Source organism: Gadus morhua, chromosome 16 (genome assembly GCF_902167405.1).
Source record: "Gadus morhua chromosome 16, gadMor3.0, whole genome shotgun sequence".
Lineage (NCBI taxonomy): Eukaryota > Metazoa > Chordata > Actinopteri > Gadiformes > Gadidae > Gadus > Gadus morhua.
In genome coordinates, this window is record NC_044063.1 from 7584848 (window position 1) to 7606112 (window position 21265).

General features: G+C 48.9%; 1 protein-coding gene and 1 long non-coding RNA gene across 2 annotated transcripts; one reads left to right on the forward strand and one right to left on the reverse strand.

Moving 5' to 3' along the window:
* Positions 1-5337: 5337 nt before the first annotated feature.
* Positions 5338-20640, reverse strand: tgfb1a (transforming growth factor, beta 1a). The gene is made up of 6 exons (XM_030382057.1): positions 18024-20640; positions 9284-9547; positions 8536-8770; positions 8042-8192; positions 7078-7188; positions 5338-6662 (listed from the first exon to the last, which is right to left on the reverse strand). The coding sequence occupies exons 1-6, from the start codon at positions 18352-18354 to the stop codon at positions 6615-6617; spliced, it is 1140 nt and encodes a 379-aa protein (XP_030237917.1). The 5' UTR covers positions 18355-20640; the 3' UTR covers positions 5338-6614.
* LOC115528738 (uncharacterized) lies at positions 12620-12949 on the forward strand. Its single transcript, XR_003973359.1, has 3 exons — positions 12620-12690; positions 12751-12808; positions 12867-12949. It is a non-coding gene; the product is annotated as an uncharacterized LOC115528738 (long non-coding RNA).
* Positions 20641-21265: the final 625 nt, after the last annotated feature.

Consider the following 21265-nt stretch of genomic DNA (forward strand, 5'->3'; position numbering starts at 1 on the left):
GTGAATCCGAAAAGAGAGAGAGAAAGAGGAGGGAGAGGTCCATTTCCAGGGGTGGAACAGTAGGAAGGAACACATCCGCAACTTGAACTGGTACTTCTCCTTTTTTAGAAAACATTTCTCACGGCAGAGTTCCAACAAATGAGGCAAGGCATGCTTCTCACGAACACACATACAAACATAAACACACTCACAAACCATACTCACATTCTCCCACTCATTCTTACATAAACTCCCAGACACTCACACACCATTTGCACACACACTGTCATACACACACTCCTGACACACCGACACACACTCATACTATACTCACACACACACTCACCCTAGTTTATCAAACTTTCTCTTTGTAGTTTACTCTCTGAATAGGACCCGAGTTTGGGTCCATTGAGCGTTCAACCGCAGAATACCGGCTGCTGCTCAAACACACACGGAATCTTGCGGACCGACGGGTCGCAGATACATAGATATATAGTAATTCATATTCTCTGACTGTGTCTATAAGTCTTTTAGTACAATTGTGTTGTTTAAGAAGAGTGAGCGTAGAGATTTTGTATAAGCTCACACACATACACACACAAACACACACACATACACTTTAATCGTATCTGGTCTTCCTACCCACCGACGTCTGTCCTCACATACCACCACCACCACCACCACCACCACCTCCACCACTACCCTAACTTCACAGCCCACCCTGCCCCCAGCCTCCACCCAGAGCTACCCAACCACCTACTCTCTTATTGAAGGTGATAACTCAAAGAGCTTCAAAGAACGGCCCACTTTGAGGGAGGGAGATGAGAGAAAGAGAGAGATGTACGCGATACGGCGGGCTGGCTCCGGCTCTGATAGCCATCTGCTGAAGCGCCGCAGGTGTGAGGCAGGCGCTGGATCTTTAATAATACGACAGGTGAGGCGTGGGCGGAGCCTCTCGCCTGTGGAGTCACAGATAGGGGGAGGACGTCAAACTGTTTCGTTCAGTTCTTTCAGTTTCATTCAGTTCGGTTTTTACAAAGATTTATTAAAATACCTCAAATCGTAAAATAACCATGACATAACACTACTTACCATGTCCACTACACACCTACCGAGTATCTTGTCAGGAACAATGACAAAAGTACAAACCAGACTGTTTTGTGTCGTTTGTACTTCCTCAAATCTTGTAAATTCAGTTCATCATCACTTTAATATTCTATTTTACGGATATTTAACCCTTGCCACAATCCCGCCCCAGCCCCACGTCGTGGGCCCTGTGGCTCGTCAGCTAAATGTGGGTTGCCTGTGTTGATTACTAATTCTGTTCACCTGTGTGCCTTATTATTTCAGTTCCCTAGTTTCCGTAGTCCCTAGCGAGGAGGCTCCTCTACAACAGATCCTGCTGTTTAGTCAGGCACACGCAGCCATGGATTCAAGGTCTCGCCAATGTTATTACTCCTAGTGTGGTAGAGCGGCTTCCTTCAAAACCACGCATGCATTGCAAGTTACAATAGAGATTGATTTATTGATGTCATGGTATTATACTTAGATCAAATATATCTTGTAGAGTAGACTAGGTAAACTCACTAAGCAACTAAAATGGGAGTAATGTGTGTGTGTGGGAGCTTTTGTGTGTGTGTGTGTGTGTCTAGTCAGCGTGTCTAACATGTGTGTGTGTGTGTGTGTGTGTGTGTGTGTGTGTGTGTGTCTCTCTCTCTCTCTCTCTCTCTCTCTCTCTCTCTCTCTAGTGCATGTGTGTGTCAGTGCGTGTGCGTGTGTGTGTTTGTTTTACATGCACAGCAGCACCTGGAGCAACAATGGCCCGGGGCAGCTGTGTGTCTGTGGTTCTGTACAGCAGGACACCAGCGCACCGGCACGGTGTTATTAAGGTCCCAGCGAGCCCCGGCTAATTCCACACGACTTACAGCCGGCCAACCCGGCGGCCCTTCTTCAACGACCGCCGGCGGCCCGGCATCAGAGGACGGATCCCTGTAAGTGCCAGATACGTCCGCACGCGACCACGCCCTCGCGCCGTTCCAGGACAAGTGGATCAGGGCATTAGAATGATGGCTTTTCATTGTTCCTTGTAAAAGAAAAGCAAAGCAAAAAAAAAATGCAATAAAGTGGGATGTGTGTTTGCGTAGCTCCGGCTCGGGTCTGCCAGGCCTTTGATGACGGTTCCACTTTATGGAGAGAAACCTCAGCGTATGGGCGCAATAAAAAGGGCGCAACAACAGGACAGTTTCTCTCGAATTACTCACCACAAACGCAGCCCAACACCTTTGATGTCTGAGGTCAAGCAGGTGCTGCTGTGCCGCACGCGGAAGAAACCAAGTGCCAGCTTTATGCGCTTTATCGACGCCACATGTGGTCGCTTCATGCTCGTTAGGGTTAATGCAGGTGCCAGGGGTTGCACATCTGTGGATTCCAACTCAATTGACCGATAAATCAAACTTGGTTTGATTAGAGCGGTATGGATACAGCTCTTAAAAATGCAATATCAAAGGATTTTGTGTTTAACGATGTTTATTATTGACTCAGTATCATTTTAAGTCCGAATAAGTCTTTATTAACAATAGACAGAGCTGAGAAGCCGCGCTTGAGAAATTTCACCCACACCTCGACACATTTGTGCCTTTCAATTTTGAATACACGTTGCAATTAATTGCGGTTTGTGTTCCGTCTGGTTAATTTAAAACAGAAGAGCGTGCTTAGTGGTCCTCCGGTTCCGCCGCTTCCTCCAATTGTTCGGAATCCTCTGATTTCTCTCCTCCGCTCTAATTGGGCTTCTTCATCAGGTTCCCCTGAATCCCCTAACTCCCCGAATGTCCGATTCCGCTCACCCTCCTGACGCCTCGGGTGTCCTCCTGATTCCCCGTGTTCCTGTCCGATTTCCCTGACTCCTCCGATTCATCTGAATAGTCCGGTTCCCCTGGCGTCAGCGACCTCTTTTCGTTTCTTTCGGCTCCTCGGACGCCCATGGTTCCCCTCTAAGTGGTTCTCCGTGTGGAGGCAGTCCCCCCCCCCCCCCCCAGGGAGCTCTGCAGGTGCAGAGCGTGAACCGCGGGGACGGTGGCCCCCGCCGAGTCAGCGGTCTGCGGGTAAAGAGCCCCCCCGGGGGTCCGGGGGGAAGCAGCTGGCGGAGATATAGAGGATGAGGCTTGTCAACCAGCCTGCAGGAAGAGGGTTAGGGTTAGAAGACCCTCCCATTAGCACATTCCCCGAGACTGGTGAAGGCCTTGACATTCACTCTGTGTCGGGTCATGACAGGGAAAGTAAAACAGGTGGAGCCGCCGGGCGTCAACGGCAACGGTACTTTAATGAGCTTGTGTCTTTCAGGGAAACTTGTGTTTTGCGTGTTTGGGCTTTAATAATGATCCTGTTTGCTTGGAAGAGAACACATTCTTCTTGGTTTTCATCCAGCGCCCCACACGCCCCCCCCCCCCCCCCCCCCTGGGGAAACCAAACACATTTGATAAACACTGTCATCATTACCAAATCAAGAGCTGCCAGTGTTTAAACCCAATGACTTATGGGAGGTGAGAGAAGAAGGTATATAATTATAGTGATCATGTTTCTGATTTTGTTTATATCATTTTGAAGGACAGATGGTGTCTTTGTGCCAGCATCGGGGAGAGAAGTCCCCCCTCTTCGACCCAGTGAAACTTGATCACTGATGGAAGAAGATAGCCCAGATGAATGCCCCATGCTGGTTGTAGCAGCCAGCTGTATGCTAACCTAGCCTACTGACCTAGCACACCACGTATGTAAAGCCTCTTTCACATAGTTTTGCCGGTAAATTATTGAGATAGCCTTTCAGGCAACGCTAGGAATTTTCACTATTCACACATGCAGCTATGTTCTGGAAAATTTCCATCATGCGCCCTTTCAGACATGGCATAGTTCTGCCAGAATATATGGTTCCCAGGGCCTGTCGAGTATGCTGGTCGTGGAAAAGGTATCGATGCCAACCGCCATAGAGCTCAATAGAAGAAGAGGATCGGGCAAGGATTATTTCCCGCAGAATGTCCAGTTTCCAGCAATTCTTGGAGAAGGAGGATATTCTTTGCAAACAAAAGTCGCTCGATTGATGTTGTTATCCAATCATAGGAAAATAAGTGGTGCGTTAAGATAAACCGTAGCGAACATCATCAGTGTAGTGTTTTGATGGCTATGCTCGCTTGTGACACTGACAGCCCCCCACGTCAGATGGACGTAACCCTTTACATGCCTCTCGCGGCAATGTTATGGAATGTGTGTGTGTGTGTGTATGTGTGTGTGTGTGTGTGTGTGTGTGTGCGTGTGTGTGTGCGTGTGCGTGAGAATGTACGTATATTTATATGTGTATAAATGGGGGGGTGAGAGCATGTGTGTGTGTGTGTGTGTGTGTGTGTGTGTGTGTGTGTGTGTATCTAAATGTCTGTGTTTAGTTTTCCATGTTGTCACGGCGCAGAAGCCTGGGAGTATCCAACGGGTCCGGGCCTGCAGCCTCATGGGCTGCCAGTAATCCCCCACAGGACTGAGGAGCAGGGTGGGGTTTAAGGGGACAGGGTGATGTCTTCAGGAACATAGTGGGGTTTAAGGGGACAGGGTTGTGTCTCCAGGGACAGTTTGGGGTTGAAGGGGACAGGGTGGGGTTTAAGGAACAGGGTGGTGTCTACAGGAGCAGAGGGGGGGTTAGAGGGACATGGTGAGGTTTAAGTTGACAGGGAGGGCATTTAGAGACAGGGTTGAGTTTAGAAGCGGCAGTTGGGGTTAAGCGTGACAGGGTGAGGTTTAGTGGGGCAGGGTGGGTTTTAGTGGACAGGCTGGGGTTGAGGAGCGCAGGGTGGGGCTTAAAGGGGTATGGTGGAGTTAAGCGGGACAGGGCGGTGTTTAGGGAGACACGCTGGGTCTAGAGGAGTAAGGTTGAGTTTAGGAGGGCAGGGTTTGGTTTAGAGGCACGTAGTGGGGTTGAGGGGGACATGGATGGGGTTAGGAGGAGTAAGGTGGGGTTTAGCTGTCATTGGTCCACAGTAGACAGGTGTCTCCTTTTGCTCTGCTATGGACCACACACACACACACACACACACACACACACACACACACACACACACACACACACACACACACACACACACACACACACACACACACACACACACACACACACACACACACACACACACAAACTTGGCATGCACTGCCCTTTTCCAATGGGAGAGTCGTTTCTGACGTTGACAAACAACTAAACCTGCCTGCACCGTGGTTCAGACACGTCACACCCCACTCACCCACGCATCAAACAAACACAAACACACGCACAAGCGCACAAATAAAAACAAAATGTTTCCACTTGGAATAATTCTTCCACATTAATCATAAATTAACAAGTCAATGTTTATTTCAAGTTCCTGCAATATTTACAAAGGATGGAGACTTTCAAAAACAACAAGTGCAATATAAAAACCATGGCAACAAAAAAAGGAATGGAAAGACACGTGTACGATTTATTGCTGGATGTGAAAGCCGTAGACTGAATAAGGATGAATGAATCCTCTTGAAAGTACTGGGTTGTGCAAAGAGCGACACTACTGACGGAAGCCAAGACTCCTTGAATAAAAGACAGTGAACTGTCCCCAATTGCCAGTGGCCTATGAACAAAAAATAAAAAGAGCCACAAATGTGTTCATAGATTTTAAATTGCCTGCCCCTAAACAAACATGGCAACCACATCCCCCTAACCCAACCCTCTAAAGACAACAAGAAGGCTCCCAAATAAGAGCTGAGAAAACAAACCGCCACCACTCGCACGACCGCTGATGTTACTCATTGGCTTTGACGGCACGGCAGGCATAAACACACAAAAAGGTCTCTGTTCAGTCAGACGGGGTACAAATTATACAACGTAAAATGTTAAATTGACAAGCACCTGGAGCGGGAAGCCGCGGAAAGCATCTAACTCCAGATTCTCCGCCGAAACTACCATCTGCATTGTTTATAGTTCAGCAGCAGGTCCATGAGGAAATATCCCACTTGTTTCCAGCCCTGAGAGTCTCACAACCCGTCTGTGTGGGACCGTTTGTCTTGTTTTGCTGGTGGTGCTGTCGTTTCGTTGGCAGGAATGTCCTTAATGCCCTGTCCTACCAGGTCACACGTTTTTATCCGTGATTTCCATCCGTCCATCCATCCATCTATTCTATCCCCCCCATCCATCACTAGTCTGATACGTGTCATCTCCTGGTGGAGAGTTCACATCCCACCCAGTCCACAGCGGGCCTCGGGCATCATTTCTCTCCATTCTCACACTTTACAATTCTGTCCATCCAACAAATAAATAACATATTAAAGTTGAAGAAGAATGGTTTGTGATAATCGTTATTATTATTATTATTATTAAAGGCAGTATATAAAGTCGCATAAAAATAAAACATACATCTCTAAAAGTAAGTCTGTGCTCTTGTTGGCCTACGGAGGGAGGGAGGTGGAGGCTGGAACATTTGTGATTCAGAAACCCTTTTTTATTTTCTTTTTTTTCGCTGCCTTTTCCTCCGTGACATTACGGTTGAATCGCTCTCAGGAACCCCCGGGGTCTCCCCGACGACGCGGGGTCCAGTCCGCGGGCGCGGTGTGCGCGCTCAGCAGGTCCGATCCCCTTAGCTACACTTGCAGGACTTCACGATCATGTTGGACAACTGCTCCACCTGCAAGAGCACACAAGCATCCTCAGCATAATCACAAAGACGAATGATTAACCCAAAGGAGTAGAACAATGGTTACTATCTCCGCCGAAACGACCATCTGCATTGTTATAATAAATAAAAGTTATAATAAATAAAAGTACAGTATGACGTTTCTGATGGTGATATGATGAAAAGGAATTATGTGTCGGACAAAAAAAAAACCTTAAGGCAAATTAAACCATGAAAAGGCAGGGCCCCAGCTTTACCATTCAGTGTGAATAAAGGAATCGATTGGTTGAGCGGAGCAGAACCAAATACAAGTCTCTTACAGTGGTCTCAAGCTATGAGCATAGAAAATAAGAAAAAAAAAACATGAGAAGAAAGACACCCGACTAACTATGAGTTTGACTGGAGGGTGAGAGCGAGAGGGAGCTACCTTGTGTTGTCTGCCCACGTAGTAGAGGATGGGCAGGGGGTCCAGGACCTGAGGCACGCAGCAGGGCTGGGCCGAGGCTCCGGGGTTGTGGTGCTTGTACAGAGCCAGGATCTGGTAGTCATTACAGCGAAAGAGCCCATTTAGAACCTCATTATATCTACCTCAACATGACCTCTGGCAAGAGCTACATGACACGTCAGAGAGGGAGAGGGAGAGAGGGAGAGAGAGAGAGAGAGAGAGAGAGAGAGAGAGAGAGAGAGAGAGAGAGAGAGAGAGAGAGAGAGAGAGAGAGGGAGAGAGAGAGAGAGAGGGAGAGAGGAGAGAGAGGGAGAGAGAGAGAGAGAGAGGAGAGAGAGAGAGAGAGAGAGAGAGAGAGTGAGAGAGAGAGACAGAGGGAGAGAGGGGGAGAGAGAGGGAGTGAGGGGGAGAGAGAGAGAGAGAGAGAGAGAGAGAGAGAGAGAGAGAGAGAGAGAGAGAGAGAGAGGGAGAGAGAGAGAGAGAGGGAGAGAGAGAGAGGAAGAGAGAGAGGGAGAGAAGGGAGAGAGAGAGAGAGAGAGAGAGAGAGAGAGAGAGAGAGAGAGACAGAGAGAGAGAGAGAGAGAGACAGAGACAGAGAGAGAGAGAGAGAGAAACCGTGAGAGAGAGAGAGAGAGAGAGAGAGAGAGAGAGAGAGAGAGAGAGAGAGAGAGAGAGAGAGAGAGAGAGCAGAAGAGAAGGACAAATAGTGACAGGATGAGAAAGAGAGAGGGCGATAGATAGATAGAGTTGTTCAAGATCCAAGCCTTGGTGGTTCACACCAGGTTGTTTGGGCTCGAGTCCCATACAGAGGGAGGGAGGGAGGGAGGAGAGATGGAGGGGGAGGGGGGAGAGAGGCAGAAACAGGAGCCTAGAAAGTCAAGGCCCAGCGCTAGCTTTAACAACCAAGCTACATGCACTATCTGAAACCACAGACGCCGTGTGTTACCTGGGAGTATTTGTTCTCTGCATTCCAGATGTAGGTGCATGACCCCATACAGTAGTTGGCATGGTAACCCTTGGGGTTGTGGATCCATTTCCAGCCCAAGTCCTTCCGGAAGTCTATGTACAGCTTACGCACACAACAGCTCTCCGTCTGACTGGAGGAGCAAAGTTGAAAGACAGGAATTAGACCAACCCAAGATAAACAAAACCAAACAAATGATGCTAAGCCAAACAAAACCAAATCCAACCAATGCACAATAGCCAACCTAAACCTAAACAAAGAAAAGCTTAACTAGGCTAAATTATTGAAGCAATCTCAAGGATTTTTGTTCTCTTTGGCGACACCTTAGGCGATAAGCGGTAATTATTCCCGTGTTACCACCGACACCCAGTTATAAAATTCCTATCGCTTCAGAAATGTAATGAAGTTAACCTAAACTCTTAATTGTAATCCCATTTTAAGAGCACCTATAGACTCCCACTAGCTCAGCTACTTACTCTGTGCAGGATCCTCCACCAGCCTCCGTGGACCTCTTCTTGCGCGAACCGCCCTGGCTGCTGCTGTTCTTGGGGATGGACATGGCCAGGATGTAGGGCTTGGGCAAGTTATTCTTCAGGAATCCCTGGTCCCCCCTGTCCTTCTCGGTCCCGGACACGCGGAAGCTGAAGGTGCTGTCTATGGACGAGTTGCCGCACTCACAGAACAGCCTCAGCTGGAAGCCCTCTTCGACCGCTGCACACCAAAAACAGGGTTTGAGAGTTCAACGGTACGGCTTGACTTCTTATGGATACAGACACTGGCGTATACCATATGTTAGCCTATATATGAAACAAGCAATTTGAATTGATGAGAGATGGATGAATCGACGGTTGGGATGGACAGATTCATACATAGAGGGGTGGATGGACAGACACACGGATGGCCATGCGGGGGCACGGATCGACAGATCGCTAGGCGTACACAGATACAGAAAGACATGCAGACGGGGGTCAATATACAGACAGACAGACAGATCGATAGACAGACATGCAGATGGATCACTATAAAGAGAGACGGATCACTAGATGTACAGACAGACAGACAGACATGTAGACGGGTCACTATACAGACAGACAGACAAGACAGACAGATCGATAGACAGACATGCAGGCGGATCGCCATAAAGACTGATAGACAGATCGACAGACGGTCAGACCGATCGACGGGGGCCGACAGACAGACAGACGGGCAGACAGACGGGCCTACCGTCGCTCTGCAGCCATTTCTGCAGGGTCTCGGTGATGTCAAAGGTCAGCCCCTTGTCCTTGTTGGTGAGGAAGCGTGAGGCCAGGTAGCGGGCGCCGGCCCCCAGGCCCTCGTAGAGCTCCACCCGCTGCTCTTTCTCGATGCTCGGGTTCTTGATCTGCAGACGCAGCTCAGCGCTGGTCAGGAGCTGGTAGCCTCCGATGCTACGGCGCATCTCGCTCATGTTGAAGGGCATGCGGAGGTTCTGCTTATTGCTCTGCTCGACTGGAGGGAGAGCGTTCAGAATCAGCACATTTAACCCGTCATCCTTACAAAGCTGGACAATACGTTGAGTCAAAGTAGCAATGTTGAACATTTGCACTAGCTCGTAGCTTTGAATAACCTGGACATGTCCGTAGTCAATGCTGATTGATAGTGATTACTATAATGTCATCAATAAAATCCCATCTAATATATAAATATAATAGATATCTATACTGATATATGCTGGCCAGGAATCAGCACTGCCAAAACACTTCACTCTCACCGCACCCACCCTAGTTCAGGTAACAACGTTACACAGACAGTTATTGAGTTTTTGTAATTCTAAAAGTCTCTCACACCTACAAACTGAGAGGGGCTCAATATTTCATGTTGTGCTTTAAAATTACTTCAATAAAATATGTGAACACAACGATACAGTAATGGCAATGCAATATAGTCAATTTAAAAAGTGAAATGTTTTCATGAAATATGAAATATCCTTAATTTAAATGTTACCAAAGAGTGACTGGGATGCTGGAATTGTACATATACAGCATAATGAACACAGAAAAAGTTGTCGGTTGGCTGTTGAAACCCCTGCTCTCTGCTCCCAGATCATCGAAATCATGTTACTAATGTCTGTGAAAATATGTCGTGTACGGATAAAAAATTAAAATGTTTGGAAATTCCTAAATACTCGTGAAAGTACTTCTGTGAGTCCACCAACCGGATTCCCTAATTGGCCTCATACCTGCATCAGTGACATCACCAGTGACATCATCGTTGCGCAAGTAGAAATCACAAGGGGACTTACACTACCAGGAACTTTCCAGGACTGTCGGTGTTGTGATTATTAGTGGCCGAGATGACTCTTCATCATTGACCGGTCGCAATATGACTCTCATTTCTAGAGTCTTGTTTAGGCATTGTAATGAATTTATTCCTTTCAATGCCTAACGCATGGATTCAAATCTAACAATAACAATTATTATCAGTAAATAAACAGTCAAGTGGAACTCACCATTCTAATACTATTTCAGAAAATTGTGAGATGAGTATTCAGCGAATGGTATGTGAAACATGAGCATACCCATGTAAAGCATTTTTCAACAGGAACTACAAATCAAATCATCTCAGTGTGAATATATAACTTGATCTAATGTAATCTTGCTTTTTTATCTTAGCAACATAATGTATTGCTTAATTAACTACTTCTTAACGGTAAAAACCAACCCAGCCCAGCATCTATCATCCAATTAATCATCCTATGACCGGGATACACACTATTGTTCAAATTATATCCAATAAAAATGTGGCTTGGTTGTTTCGACACGCTTTCCTCTCGTATTTAGCGCTATAAGTCTTAAACTGACTCCAAATACTTCCCAAAGTGTTAGTGGGCTATTCCATGTTTCTAGAATACTGGAATACCGATGGTGGACTGATTGATGGAATTAATGACAAAACCTTTATCCAAATTGTATTTTAAACAAGTATTTACACAGCTTGAGACATATGTTAAACATACCAAAGACTCTTGGAGCAACGGCGATGTAGTGTTACCCAATTACTTGAAACGCAGCCAAACTAACTTTTAAAAATTGCTGGTGGGTCGACCTTGTAAAAGGCCTCTATGGCTCCGGGCCAGCATTAGAATAGACCACAGCCTGACAGGAGGAACATTCTTTTGTACAGCTGACGAAAAACAGAGTCAGGCTTTCTATGGGTTTTACCACCATTCATTTACATAGATATCTACAAGGGATAAGGCCTCAAAGCACAGACGTGCAGCGATACGAGCAGAAAGGCTGATACGACGGAGAGAGAGAGTGAAAGAGAGAGTGAGAGAGATAGAGAGAGTGAAAGGGAGAGTGAGAGAGATAGAGGGGAAGTATGGAAATGGTTAACAGAGGGAGGGGAAATAGAGAGAGGCCCAGCAATGCACCATTTTGGGCTTGGGTATCACTGGCATGTGTGGAAAGGTTGATAAACAGTTGGATTTAGTGGGGGTGTGTGTGGGGGTGTTTGTGTGTGTGTGTGTGTGTGTGTGTGTGTGTGTGTGTGTGTGTGTGTGTGTGTGTGTGTGTGTGTGTGTGTGTGTGTGTGTGTGTGTGTGTGTGTGTGTGTGTGTGTGTGCCTATGCATAAGTGTTTGGGTGTATGTGCATCTGCATGTGTGTGTGTGTGTGTGTGTGTGTGTGTGTGTGTGTGTGTGTGTGTGTGTGTGTGTGTGTGTGTGTGTGTGTGTGTGTGTGTGTGTGTTATTGTGTGTGTGTGTGTGTGTGTGTGTGTGTGTGTGTGTGTGTGTGTGTGTGTGTGTGTGTGTGTGTGTGTGTGTGTGTGGGTGTGGGTGGATACATACTATCAGATATATATTAATGGAGCCTGGGGTCTGGCCCCAAACCAAACATCCCACCCTGCCCAAGCTTGCCAAGCCCAGGACTTAACTCAACCCTCAGCTCCAGTTTAATATTCTGAGAGTCCTTTTGGGCCAGAACCTGAGCCCAATGGAACCAGACCCTGCATGGTCTGACTCGTACCAGGGAGGTCTCAGCTGTACTAGAGAAGACTCAGCTGTACCAGGGACGTCTCAGCTGTACCAAGGAGGACTTCACTGTACCAGGGAGGTCTTCACTGTATCAGCAAGGTCTCAGCTGTACCAGGAAGGTCTTCCCTGTACCAGGAAGGTCTCAGCTGTACCAGGAAGGTCTTCACTGTACCAGGAAGTTCTCAGCTGTACCAGGGAGGTCTCCCCTGTACCAGGAAGGTCTCAGCTGTACCAGGGACGTCTCAGCTGTACCAGGGGTCTGAATCATACTAGGGAGGTCTCAGCTGTATCAGGAAGGTCTCAGCTGTACCAGGAAGGTCTTCCCTGTACCAGGAAGGTCTCAGCTGTACCAGGAAGGTCTCAGCTGTACCAGGAAGGTCTTCCCTGTACCAGGAAGGTATCAGCTGTACCAGGAAGGTCTTCACTGTACCAGGAAGGTCTCAGCTGTACCAGGGAGGTCTCCCCAGTACCAGGAAGGTCTCAGCTGTACCAGGGAGGTTTTCCCTGTACCAGGAAGGTCTCAGCTGTACCAGGGAGGTCTCCCCTGTACCAGGAAGGTCTCAGCTGTACCAGGGAGGTCTCCCCTGTACCAGGAAGGTCTCAGCTGTACCAGGGAGGTCTCAGCTGTACCAGGGAGGTCTTCACTGTACCAGGAAGGTCTCAGCTGTGCCAGGAAGGTCTCAGCTGTACCAGGGGTCTGAATCATACTAGGGAGGTCTCAGCTGTACCAGGAAGGTCTTCCCTGTACCAGGAATGTCTCAGCTGTACCAGGGGGCTGAATCATGCCAGGAAGGTCTTCCCTGTACCAGGAATGTCTCAGCTGTACCAGGGGGCTGAATCATGCCAGGAAGGTCTCAGCTGTACCAGGAAGGTCTCAGCTGTACCAGAGGTCTGACTCATGCCAGGAAGGTCTCAGCTGTACCAGGAAGGTCTCAGCTGTACCGGGAAGGTCTCAGCTGTACAAGGGAGGTCTGAATCATGCCAGGAAGGTCTTCACTGTACCAGTGAGGTCCCAGCTGTACCAGGGAGGTCTTAACTGTACCAGGGAGGTCCCAGCTATACCAGGGAGGTCTAAGCCGTACCCCATACCAACTAACCCCCTCCATGGGTCCCTTGTCGTCTCGGCCCTCCTCACATTCCCTCCACCGGGCCAACATGGGGCCAACCTCAGCTTGTGTTTCCAACCCTAGAACAACAAACCCGTAGCGAGTGGAGCTGCCGTGAGGCGCTGAGAGAGAAGGGATGACATTTAACTGGAACCAGACCAAATAACTGACAACATGTTAGCTTAGCAGATTTACGGTTACATGGGAATTTAGAATAGTGTATAGGGTATTGGCAGAGGTCTGGCTGGAAATACCAAGGGAAGGAATAACATACATACAGCCAAAGAGAAAGGAGGCTGACAATATATGGCTTTGAGGAGAGGTATTCAAACATCAGGAAACAAGGTCTGTCCACACACATGTACGATACGGTGAAGTAAGGAATAGATCAAGGCTGGGTTTCCCGATATTGAAAGATGAATCATACTGTGGTATAATGTGCCAGGACCGCCCCCACCTATACTGTAATAAACAGGGCATCCCAGTTGTACCTGAGCGAGGCGATGCGGAACAGGGACTTAGCGTATTGGACCCGCGGCTGAGGACAAGAAACGGGGCCCGAGGGGAGTATAATGCAACACTAGCTTGGCATGCTACGCAGAGCGTGACTAAAAGTGTTGTGAGAGGGCTGCGCTCTCTCCCAGCCAGCTCGACAGCTCAAGCCTGCGTGCAGGTGTGTAGGCGGGTGCGTGGAGGGACGGTGCTGTACCTATGTAAGTCAAGGGCCGCTGTTGTGACAGGCAGAGAGACAGCTCTGTAATTACCAGCGGTAGGATCCAAATTCCAGCAACAAGCTAAATACCTGCCTCTCCTCCCTCTGCTGAGCTCCACCCTCCGGCTGCCAGCTCGTCCCCACCTCCCTCCCTCTGAAACACCTCCACCTCCACCCCCCTCCACTGCCCTGCCACCCCCAACACTATAACAACCGCTATGGGGTGATGTCAGAGGTCTGTTGTTGTTGTTTTTATTGGGGGGAAGACGTTGTGTTATTGTTATTGGTGGTGGTGATGGAGGTGGTGGTGTTGATGGAGGTTAATGGTAGTGTACCAATGAGGTTGCTGTCCTACCACCACCAACACCAAGACCTCCATCGGGTGTACTGTTAGTGGGTGGTGGCGTGTTTGGTTGTAGTGTTGTGTGACGGTGTCATTGGTGTGGTTGGAGGATGGAAACTGAGAGGAGGACGTGTTAGTGGTACTCAGACGTTGGTGAAATAAGGACGCCTCACTGCCTTAGAGTTACAGCCCTTCTATGACTTGTGCTGGCTCGTTTGGCTCCCTCTCAGCAAGAAGGGCAAAACAATACAAGAAGGCTGTACTGTGTATGCCAGCTTAATTACCTTTGGACCGAGCCCAAGCCAGAATTGTGTGAGCTCTTTAAATGGGGAGGACGCTCCTGTGAACGGACTGCTGGGATTTCTCCTAATCCTGCGCGCAATTACCAAAATGATGAGTAAATAGAGACATAGCATTAAGTTATTACAATTGTGCGTACACAAGAGACGCAACGCCGCGGGGCTACCAGGGAAACAGGGGGCAAGTCATCACATCACCCGGGAACCACACGTTGGGAGTTTGAGACGATTATAGGCCCGGCAGCCTTAATGAGATTGTTGGAACAAGGTTCTTAGTCAACTTTTCCTTCCAACGGAGCGTGCCTCTTCTCTGATGTGTGCTTCCCCCGGCACTTACAATGTGTGTGAGCCTGAATGCGTGTCCACACTCACCCATGCATACACACACACACACACACACACACACACACACACACACACACACACACACACACACGCACACAGAGACACACACACACTGAGTCACCGTTACACTTGACTTCCCACCTCAGGAAGAAAGGCTGGGTGTTTTGAAGCTTTCAGGGGTAAAGTGTGGGAGGGGGGTAAAGAAGTTATGAACCCCCTCAACCCCATGGGCACAGCCAGGGACCAGACCTGAGTCATCCTCTGACCCAGTGGCTATCAGCCTTCCTTCCTTCCTGCCAAGCTGCTCTGCCACAAACACACCGATAATACACTCAGGAAGTGCTTGTTTGGGGGGGGGGGGGGGGAGGAAAAGAGACAGAGAGGGGGAGAGAGAGGGAGCGGGAGAAAGAGAGAGGGAGATAGAGAGAGAGAGGGGCAGAGAGAGAGAGGGACAGAGAGAGAGAGGGAGAGAGAGAGAGAGAGAGAGAGAGAGAGAGAGAGAGAGAGAGAGAGAGAGAGAGAGAGAGAGAGAGAGAGGGACACATAGACAGACAGAAGGGGGAGAGAGAGAGACAGAGAGAGAGAGCGAGAGGGACAGAGAGAGAGTGAGCTAGTGAGAGACAAAGGGAAACAAAGAGAGGGTACAGAGATAGAGAGGGGGAGAGTCAGACAGAGACAGGGCAGAGAGAGAGAGAGATGTGGAGGAGAGAGTGAGACGAGGGAGAGAGAGGGGGAGGAGATAGGGGGAAGGAGGGGAGAATTAGCAAGAGAGAGAGAGATATGGGGTGACAGAAATATATATGCAAAGAGAGCCAGAGAGATAAAGAAAGAATAAATAGAAACTGCAGGGGACAAAAAAGAGAGCGATGGACAGCGAAGGCAAGCAATGCGGGGGGTTAAAAGGAGAGATGGAGAGAAGAAAAGAGGGAGAGAAAGATGTAAGTGGAACAAGTGTCAGGACTGGGCTGGGGAGAGAAGCTCATGTTACAGGAAACCCCCCTCCCCCCCCCCCCCCCCCCCCCCCCCCCCCCCCCCCCCCCCCCCCCCCCCCCCCCCCCCCCCCCCCCCCCCCCCCCCCCCCCCCCCCCCCCCCCCCCCCCCCCCCCCCCCCCCCCCCCCCCCCCCCACCCCCAACGACCCCTATGGAGAGAAAAAAGCAATAGAACGGCGGAGTGAGAGACAGAGCCGGGGTGAAGGAGTGCAAAGCACATCTTCCTTTATGTCATACTCCCCCACCTCGCCTTTCTCTTTGTCAATCATGTGAGCAGAACAACATGGAGCCCGCTGGGTCGGTGGTGCTCTCGAGCACGCCTCCAAACTAGGCGAACCCAAGCATGTTTTAATGAAGCCGCACACAATGGACCGGCTCATTCCTATGAGGATTTTTCTTTTAAATTAAAAACTTCATGTTGCACAAGGGCTGGAGAGATTAACACCCTAAAAAAAAAAAAAAAGATGAAAAATGTTTATCCCTGCGATCCTGTGAGTCATTGTCTGTTTTCTCAGATGGATGTTAATGGGGAGTTGGCTATACACGCAACAGCTCTTGTGAGCGAAACAAACAATAGTGCAGTAAAAAAAAATACCCCTGGATCGAGGAGAGCCGGCGCACAACATCTCCGTTGCAGTGTCCTGCTAACGCGCGCCGCCTGTGATCTCTGAACCCCGCCCGCCGCCAGCCAAACACAAGGGGTACACATGCCGGGGGAATTGGTAACACCGCCTCTTAGACCCGAGCTCACCCAGCCCAAGAGATTAAATATGCTCATTCCATTAGGCAATTGCATTGTGAATGGATACAGCTTGTCCTATAAAAAATAAAGAATTTCCATATTTGGTGGGTTTCTTTTACGTGCTCTTGTTTATAGCGATCGCCATTGGATGTGTTAGCGTTATACATTGGCTTCCTTTATTTATGGGGTGGGTTTATTGGTGGGGGTAGGATTAACTAGCAGATGAACACACTTTTGTACGCTCGGATATACAAAATACATTCCAGTATGTACTGGTGCATTCCCTTGAGAGACAACTAAGGGCTTGCTGTTTTTATAAACATGGTGATGTGCAATCGTAAGGACGACCACTTTAAACTGCCAGCGTGAGCTTACATTGGCAAAGTAATGGTGTAGGTTGTAGTTCTGTGAGCAATTAACAGGGCATTTATTTCTCTGAGGAGACCTTACCTCAACAAGTCCTACCTAATACACATACAGCTCTATGTGCACAGCATGTGTTTGGGTGTGACTGTGTGTGTGTGTGTGTGTGTGTGTGTGTGTGTGTGTGTGTGTGTGTGTGTGTGTGTGTGTGTGTGTGTGTCTGTGTGTGTCTGTGTGTTGGTGTGTGTGTGTGTGTGTGTGTGTGTGTGTGTGTGTGTGTGTGTGTGTGTGTGTGTGTGTGTGTGTGTGTGTGTGTGTGTGTGTGTGTGTGAGAGAGAGAGTGGGAGAGAGTAATTAAGACAAAATTGCAGATCTTTGCTTTATCTTTCCTGGCAGCGCAGCAACATCACATTAAGTATTTATGCCAAATGGCCTTTTGGAGGGGAACTCTGTGTTATATAGTCATTACTAAGACTGCATCTGTGTTGAGAGAAAACTATTTTCTCTCGGAGAAAACTATTTTCTCTCACCACATTGTAGATGTAAGGTTGATAATGGAAGTATGTCAAGTTGTATCATGGAACTTTGTGATATTTGATGTGTGATACAGCATGTATGTAACATGATGTTGTACAGCATGTGGAGTATGACATTGTACAGAGCAGAACATTACTAGGAAGTTATGTAGGAAGTAATCTGACCTTTGTATGTCACTATGTGAACACTAGTATGTGATGTAATACAGCAATAGGTGATATCTGAAGTAGTTTAACCAAACAATGTGATCAGTGAACAGTAGGATATTCATAGCTCATAATAGTAGCAGTGCTAGTATGGTACGTGCAGCGTAAAACGTCAGCACACCTAGCACAGTCACAGGTGATGTGTGATGCAATAGTATGTGATGTGCAACATAATACAGCAGTGCGGCACGTAGCGCAACAGTTATAGCTGAGGTGTGACGCAGGCTGCATGCGACGTGTGACACACGCTACAGAGCAGTAGGCCGCGACGTCATAGCACCGCAGGGTGTCCGTCGTCCGACTCACCGTGCTTCATGGTGAACTGGTGCAGCTCCTTGGCAAAGTACTCCTCCTCCTCCTGCTGCACGGAGACGGGCTGCGGTGCGTCCAGCTCCTCCCTCAGCATCTCCTCCGTGCTGTTGTACAGGGACAGCAGGGCGGCGGGGATGGCCACCCCCTCGCCCGCCTGCTCCGCCACGGGCTCCTTGGCCAGCCGCAGCTTGCTGAGGATCTGCCCGCGGATGGCCTCGATGCGCTTCTTCTTCACCAGCTCCAGGTCCAGCGTCTTGCAGGTGGACATGCCGCCGGCGCTGCCCAGCACGCACACCGCCACCAGGGCGGCCAACGCCAGCCTCATGGTGCCCAGGTCGGCCGTGACCGGAAACCTAGGCCACGCGGATCTCGGGTTGGATGCGGTGTGCGAGGTATCCGCTCTCTGTCGGTCTCTCTGTGTGTTTGTGAGTTGGGACGACGCTCTCTCGCCTCGGTCGATGTGGGAGCCTGCTACTGGGATGCCTTGAGGGATGGCTTGTGTGCTCAAAGTGAAGAGGCTGTGCTGGGACCAGAGTCGGACTGATCAGAGGCAAGAGCCACCCAGAGAGGCCACTGCTGTCTCTCGCGATGAGTAAAACAACCGCCCCCCCCCACCCGGTTCAGTGTCTGTCTTTGTGTGTGTGTGTGTGTGTGTGAGCAGGGGTGGAGAACCCCGTGATGAGCCTGCGTCTGAATCACACGCAGGTAAAACACCCACAGAGGTGTCAGGCGCCCCACACCAAAACAGCTAGCGTGTGACAAAACAAAACTTTGGCCCACAGCAAAAGGTGCACACTTCAGCAGTCAAGAAAGCACCAAAACAAGCTATATCGCTATAGTTGACGCCCGGGTATGTCCAGCGAAAATCTATCGCCACCACCAAGAGCTGGTCTGCTTCTCAGGCTCGCTGTTGGCCGTAACAGAGTGTGCCTTCTCTTAACTCAGGCGCCAGAGAGCAGGCAGAGAGTGTGTGAGAGAGGAGCCGACAGCAGAGCACTCAGTAATAGAACAAGGTGTTGGCAGAGTTCAACGCTCTCACTTCTTCTCAGTGCCTGCCTCCCCAGCACTCAGCCTCTCTCTGTCTCTTTTTTCTCCCTCTTTGTCTTCGACTGAAACCGCTGTCCCTGATCCTCGGCCCACTGGATCACAGCGGACGGATGGCTCTGGGGTTCTTTCAAACTGGTGGTAGCGATCCAGGCCAGGGAGCAGTAGACTAGTGAAACACGAACCGTCGACGCCGGATCACATGAACTCTGGCATTTCTTTAACAAACCCACATTCAAATCCCAGGGGGGATAGGACTGACTCACCCAGCTGATAGTCAGATACCAGGGGCAGGGGAAAGTGCCGTATTTCAGACTCCTACTTGATATATTCACAGGCACAAACTGAATCAGTCCGGTTAAAAAAAAAAGAAAAAGCAACCATTACGGCTCCCCACTTCCACTACCTCTTTTTTGTGATGAAGGCAGCGTAAAGAACATGCTTTCAACACTTAAAGTTGAGACCAGAGTACAAGCTCCTTCTCGTACAAACAGTGCTCGAATGTGTTCTATCAGAAAGCGAGGATGCTATCTGAACAAAAAAATCATAAACAACACTCCGAAGGCAGCACAAAGAGGCCTAATCCTCTTGTACTTTTTTTTGGTTAAAAAAAAGTTGAAACAAAGTTTGTTTTCTTAAAGTTAGAGAGTGGAGTAGCAGACCCTGTTCTCTCCTGGCAGCCGTGGGAAACGTGTTGAGAATCCTTCTCTCTCTCCAGCTCTCAGTCTCCGGTCCGGACTCGCAGCGTCTGTCTCTGTCCAGTACAGCCCATCCACGGTAACCTCCTCCTGTTTCTCCTCCTGTCGCTCCTATCGTTTCACACCTTGCCTCTCGTGCTTCACTGCTATCGGGCTGAAACACCTCCCCTTGTTCACTCTCTCTCCCACTCTCTCTCGCTCTCTGGTTACTTGTCTTCCCTTCTGTCTCCTCTTTTGCTCTCTGTCCTCCTCCTTCAAGACCAATGTCTATCACTCTTTCTCTCTCTCTTTCTCTCCCTCCTCTGTCTGCTTGTCAGAGCTTGCTGGTGACAAAGTGATTTGTGTTGTGGGAGCCGTGTGCTCAACCAAGTTCTCTATTCGCTGCCTCGTGTTTCCCTCCTCTCACCCTCCACCCTCCCTGTCTCAGCCTCTTCTTTTTTTTAAAGGTTCCTGTTGCTCGTCTAATAGCGCGAGGAGCTCTCCGCCCAGGAAATGAGGCTAACGGCCTCGGTGTAAAGCACATGCTGCTCAGCACAGAAGAGTCTCCATGCCAGAACACAAGCCCGGAAGAAGCAGCAGCAGCAGCAGCAGCACAACAACCTGTGTCGGGTTCAGCCTGGGCCACTCCACAGAGAACCTGGTATGGTCTGGCTCTCCGGCGCGGCTATGAGTGGCGTGTCAACAAGCATTTGCATGGTACTAGTGTCTGGGCCTGCATTCACCCAGTGCCAGCAGCAGGCAGCAGCTGCCAGACATCCAGAGTCGGCGGAGAGGTGGAGGAGAGAGACTGGGAGACACAACAGTCGGATCACACAGGATGGGGAGCCAGCAGGCTTGGGGCTGTCCGGTCTGGGCAGCTCTTTATTTTTGCATAAAGAGTGGTCAAGCACAAAGCAACACACACACAGATTGCCACAGCGTTGGTTTAAGAAGGGGACTTTCAACAAGGAACTGAAGTTTCCCCTCTGACGTATTGTTTACGTAATTGATTGCTGATGGTAAGCAGACAGGAGGCGCATTCCCAGGGAATGAAAGTAAAAGCTATTAATACGCAAAAAGGTATGCAAAGAGATAACACAGAAACCACCGGGGATATTCTAACTTGAACCTTGTTCATCCCGGATGACGATATTATTGTATTGTGTTTCAAAGAAATAGACTACTGTTCATATAATAGCAATAGGATCTGCTTTGAAAACATGAAGTATAGAAACTTCCATGATATCCTATTAAATACAACTATTTAATAAGCCATTTGACAGATCACAATAAAACAATAAAAATTACAATCAAAGAAAATCTTTCAAAACGGCTTTGAATCAACTTGAATCACACTTTTTGTTTGAAGAAGGACACACTCCCTGTTTTTCGGCAGCATACAACTCTTTTATTTTAGAAGATGAAAGGGGTAATGTAACAAAGGTGGTTATTAAATAATAAATGCTTACTAGTACTGATTCATTCTGTAAATGAAACTGAATTAGCAAGCACCGC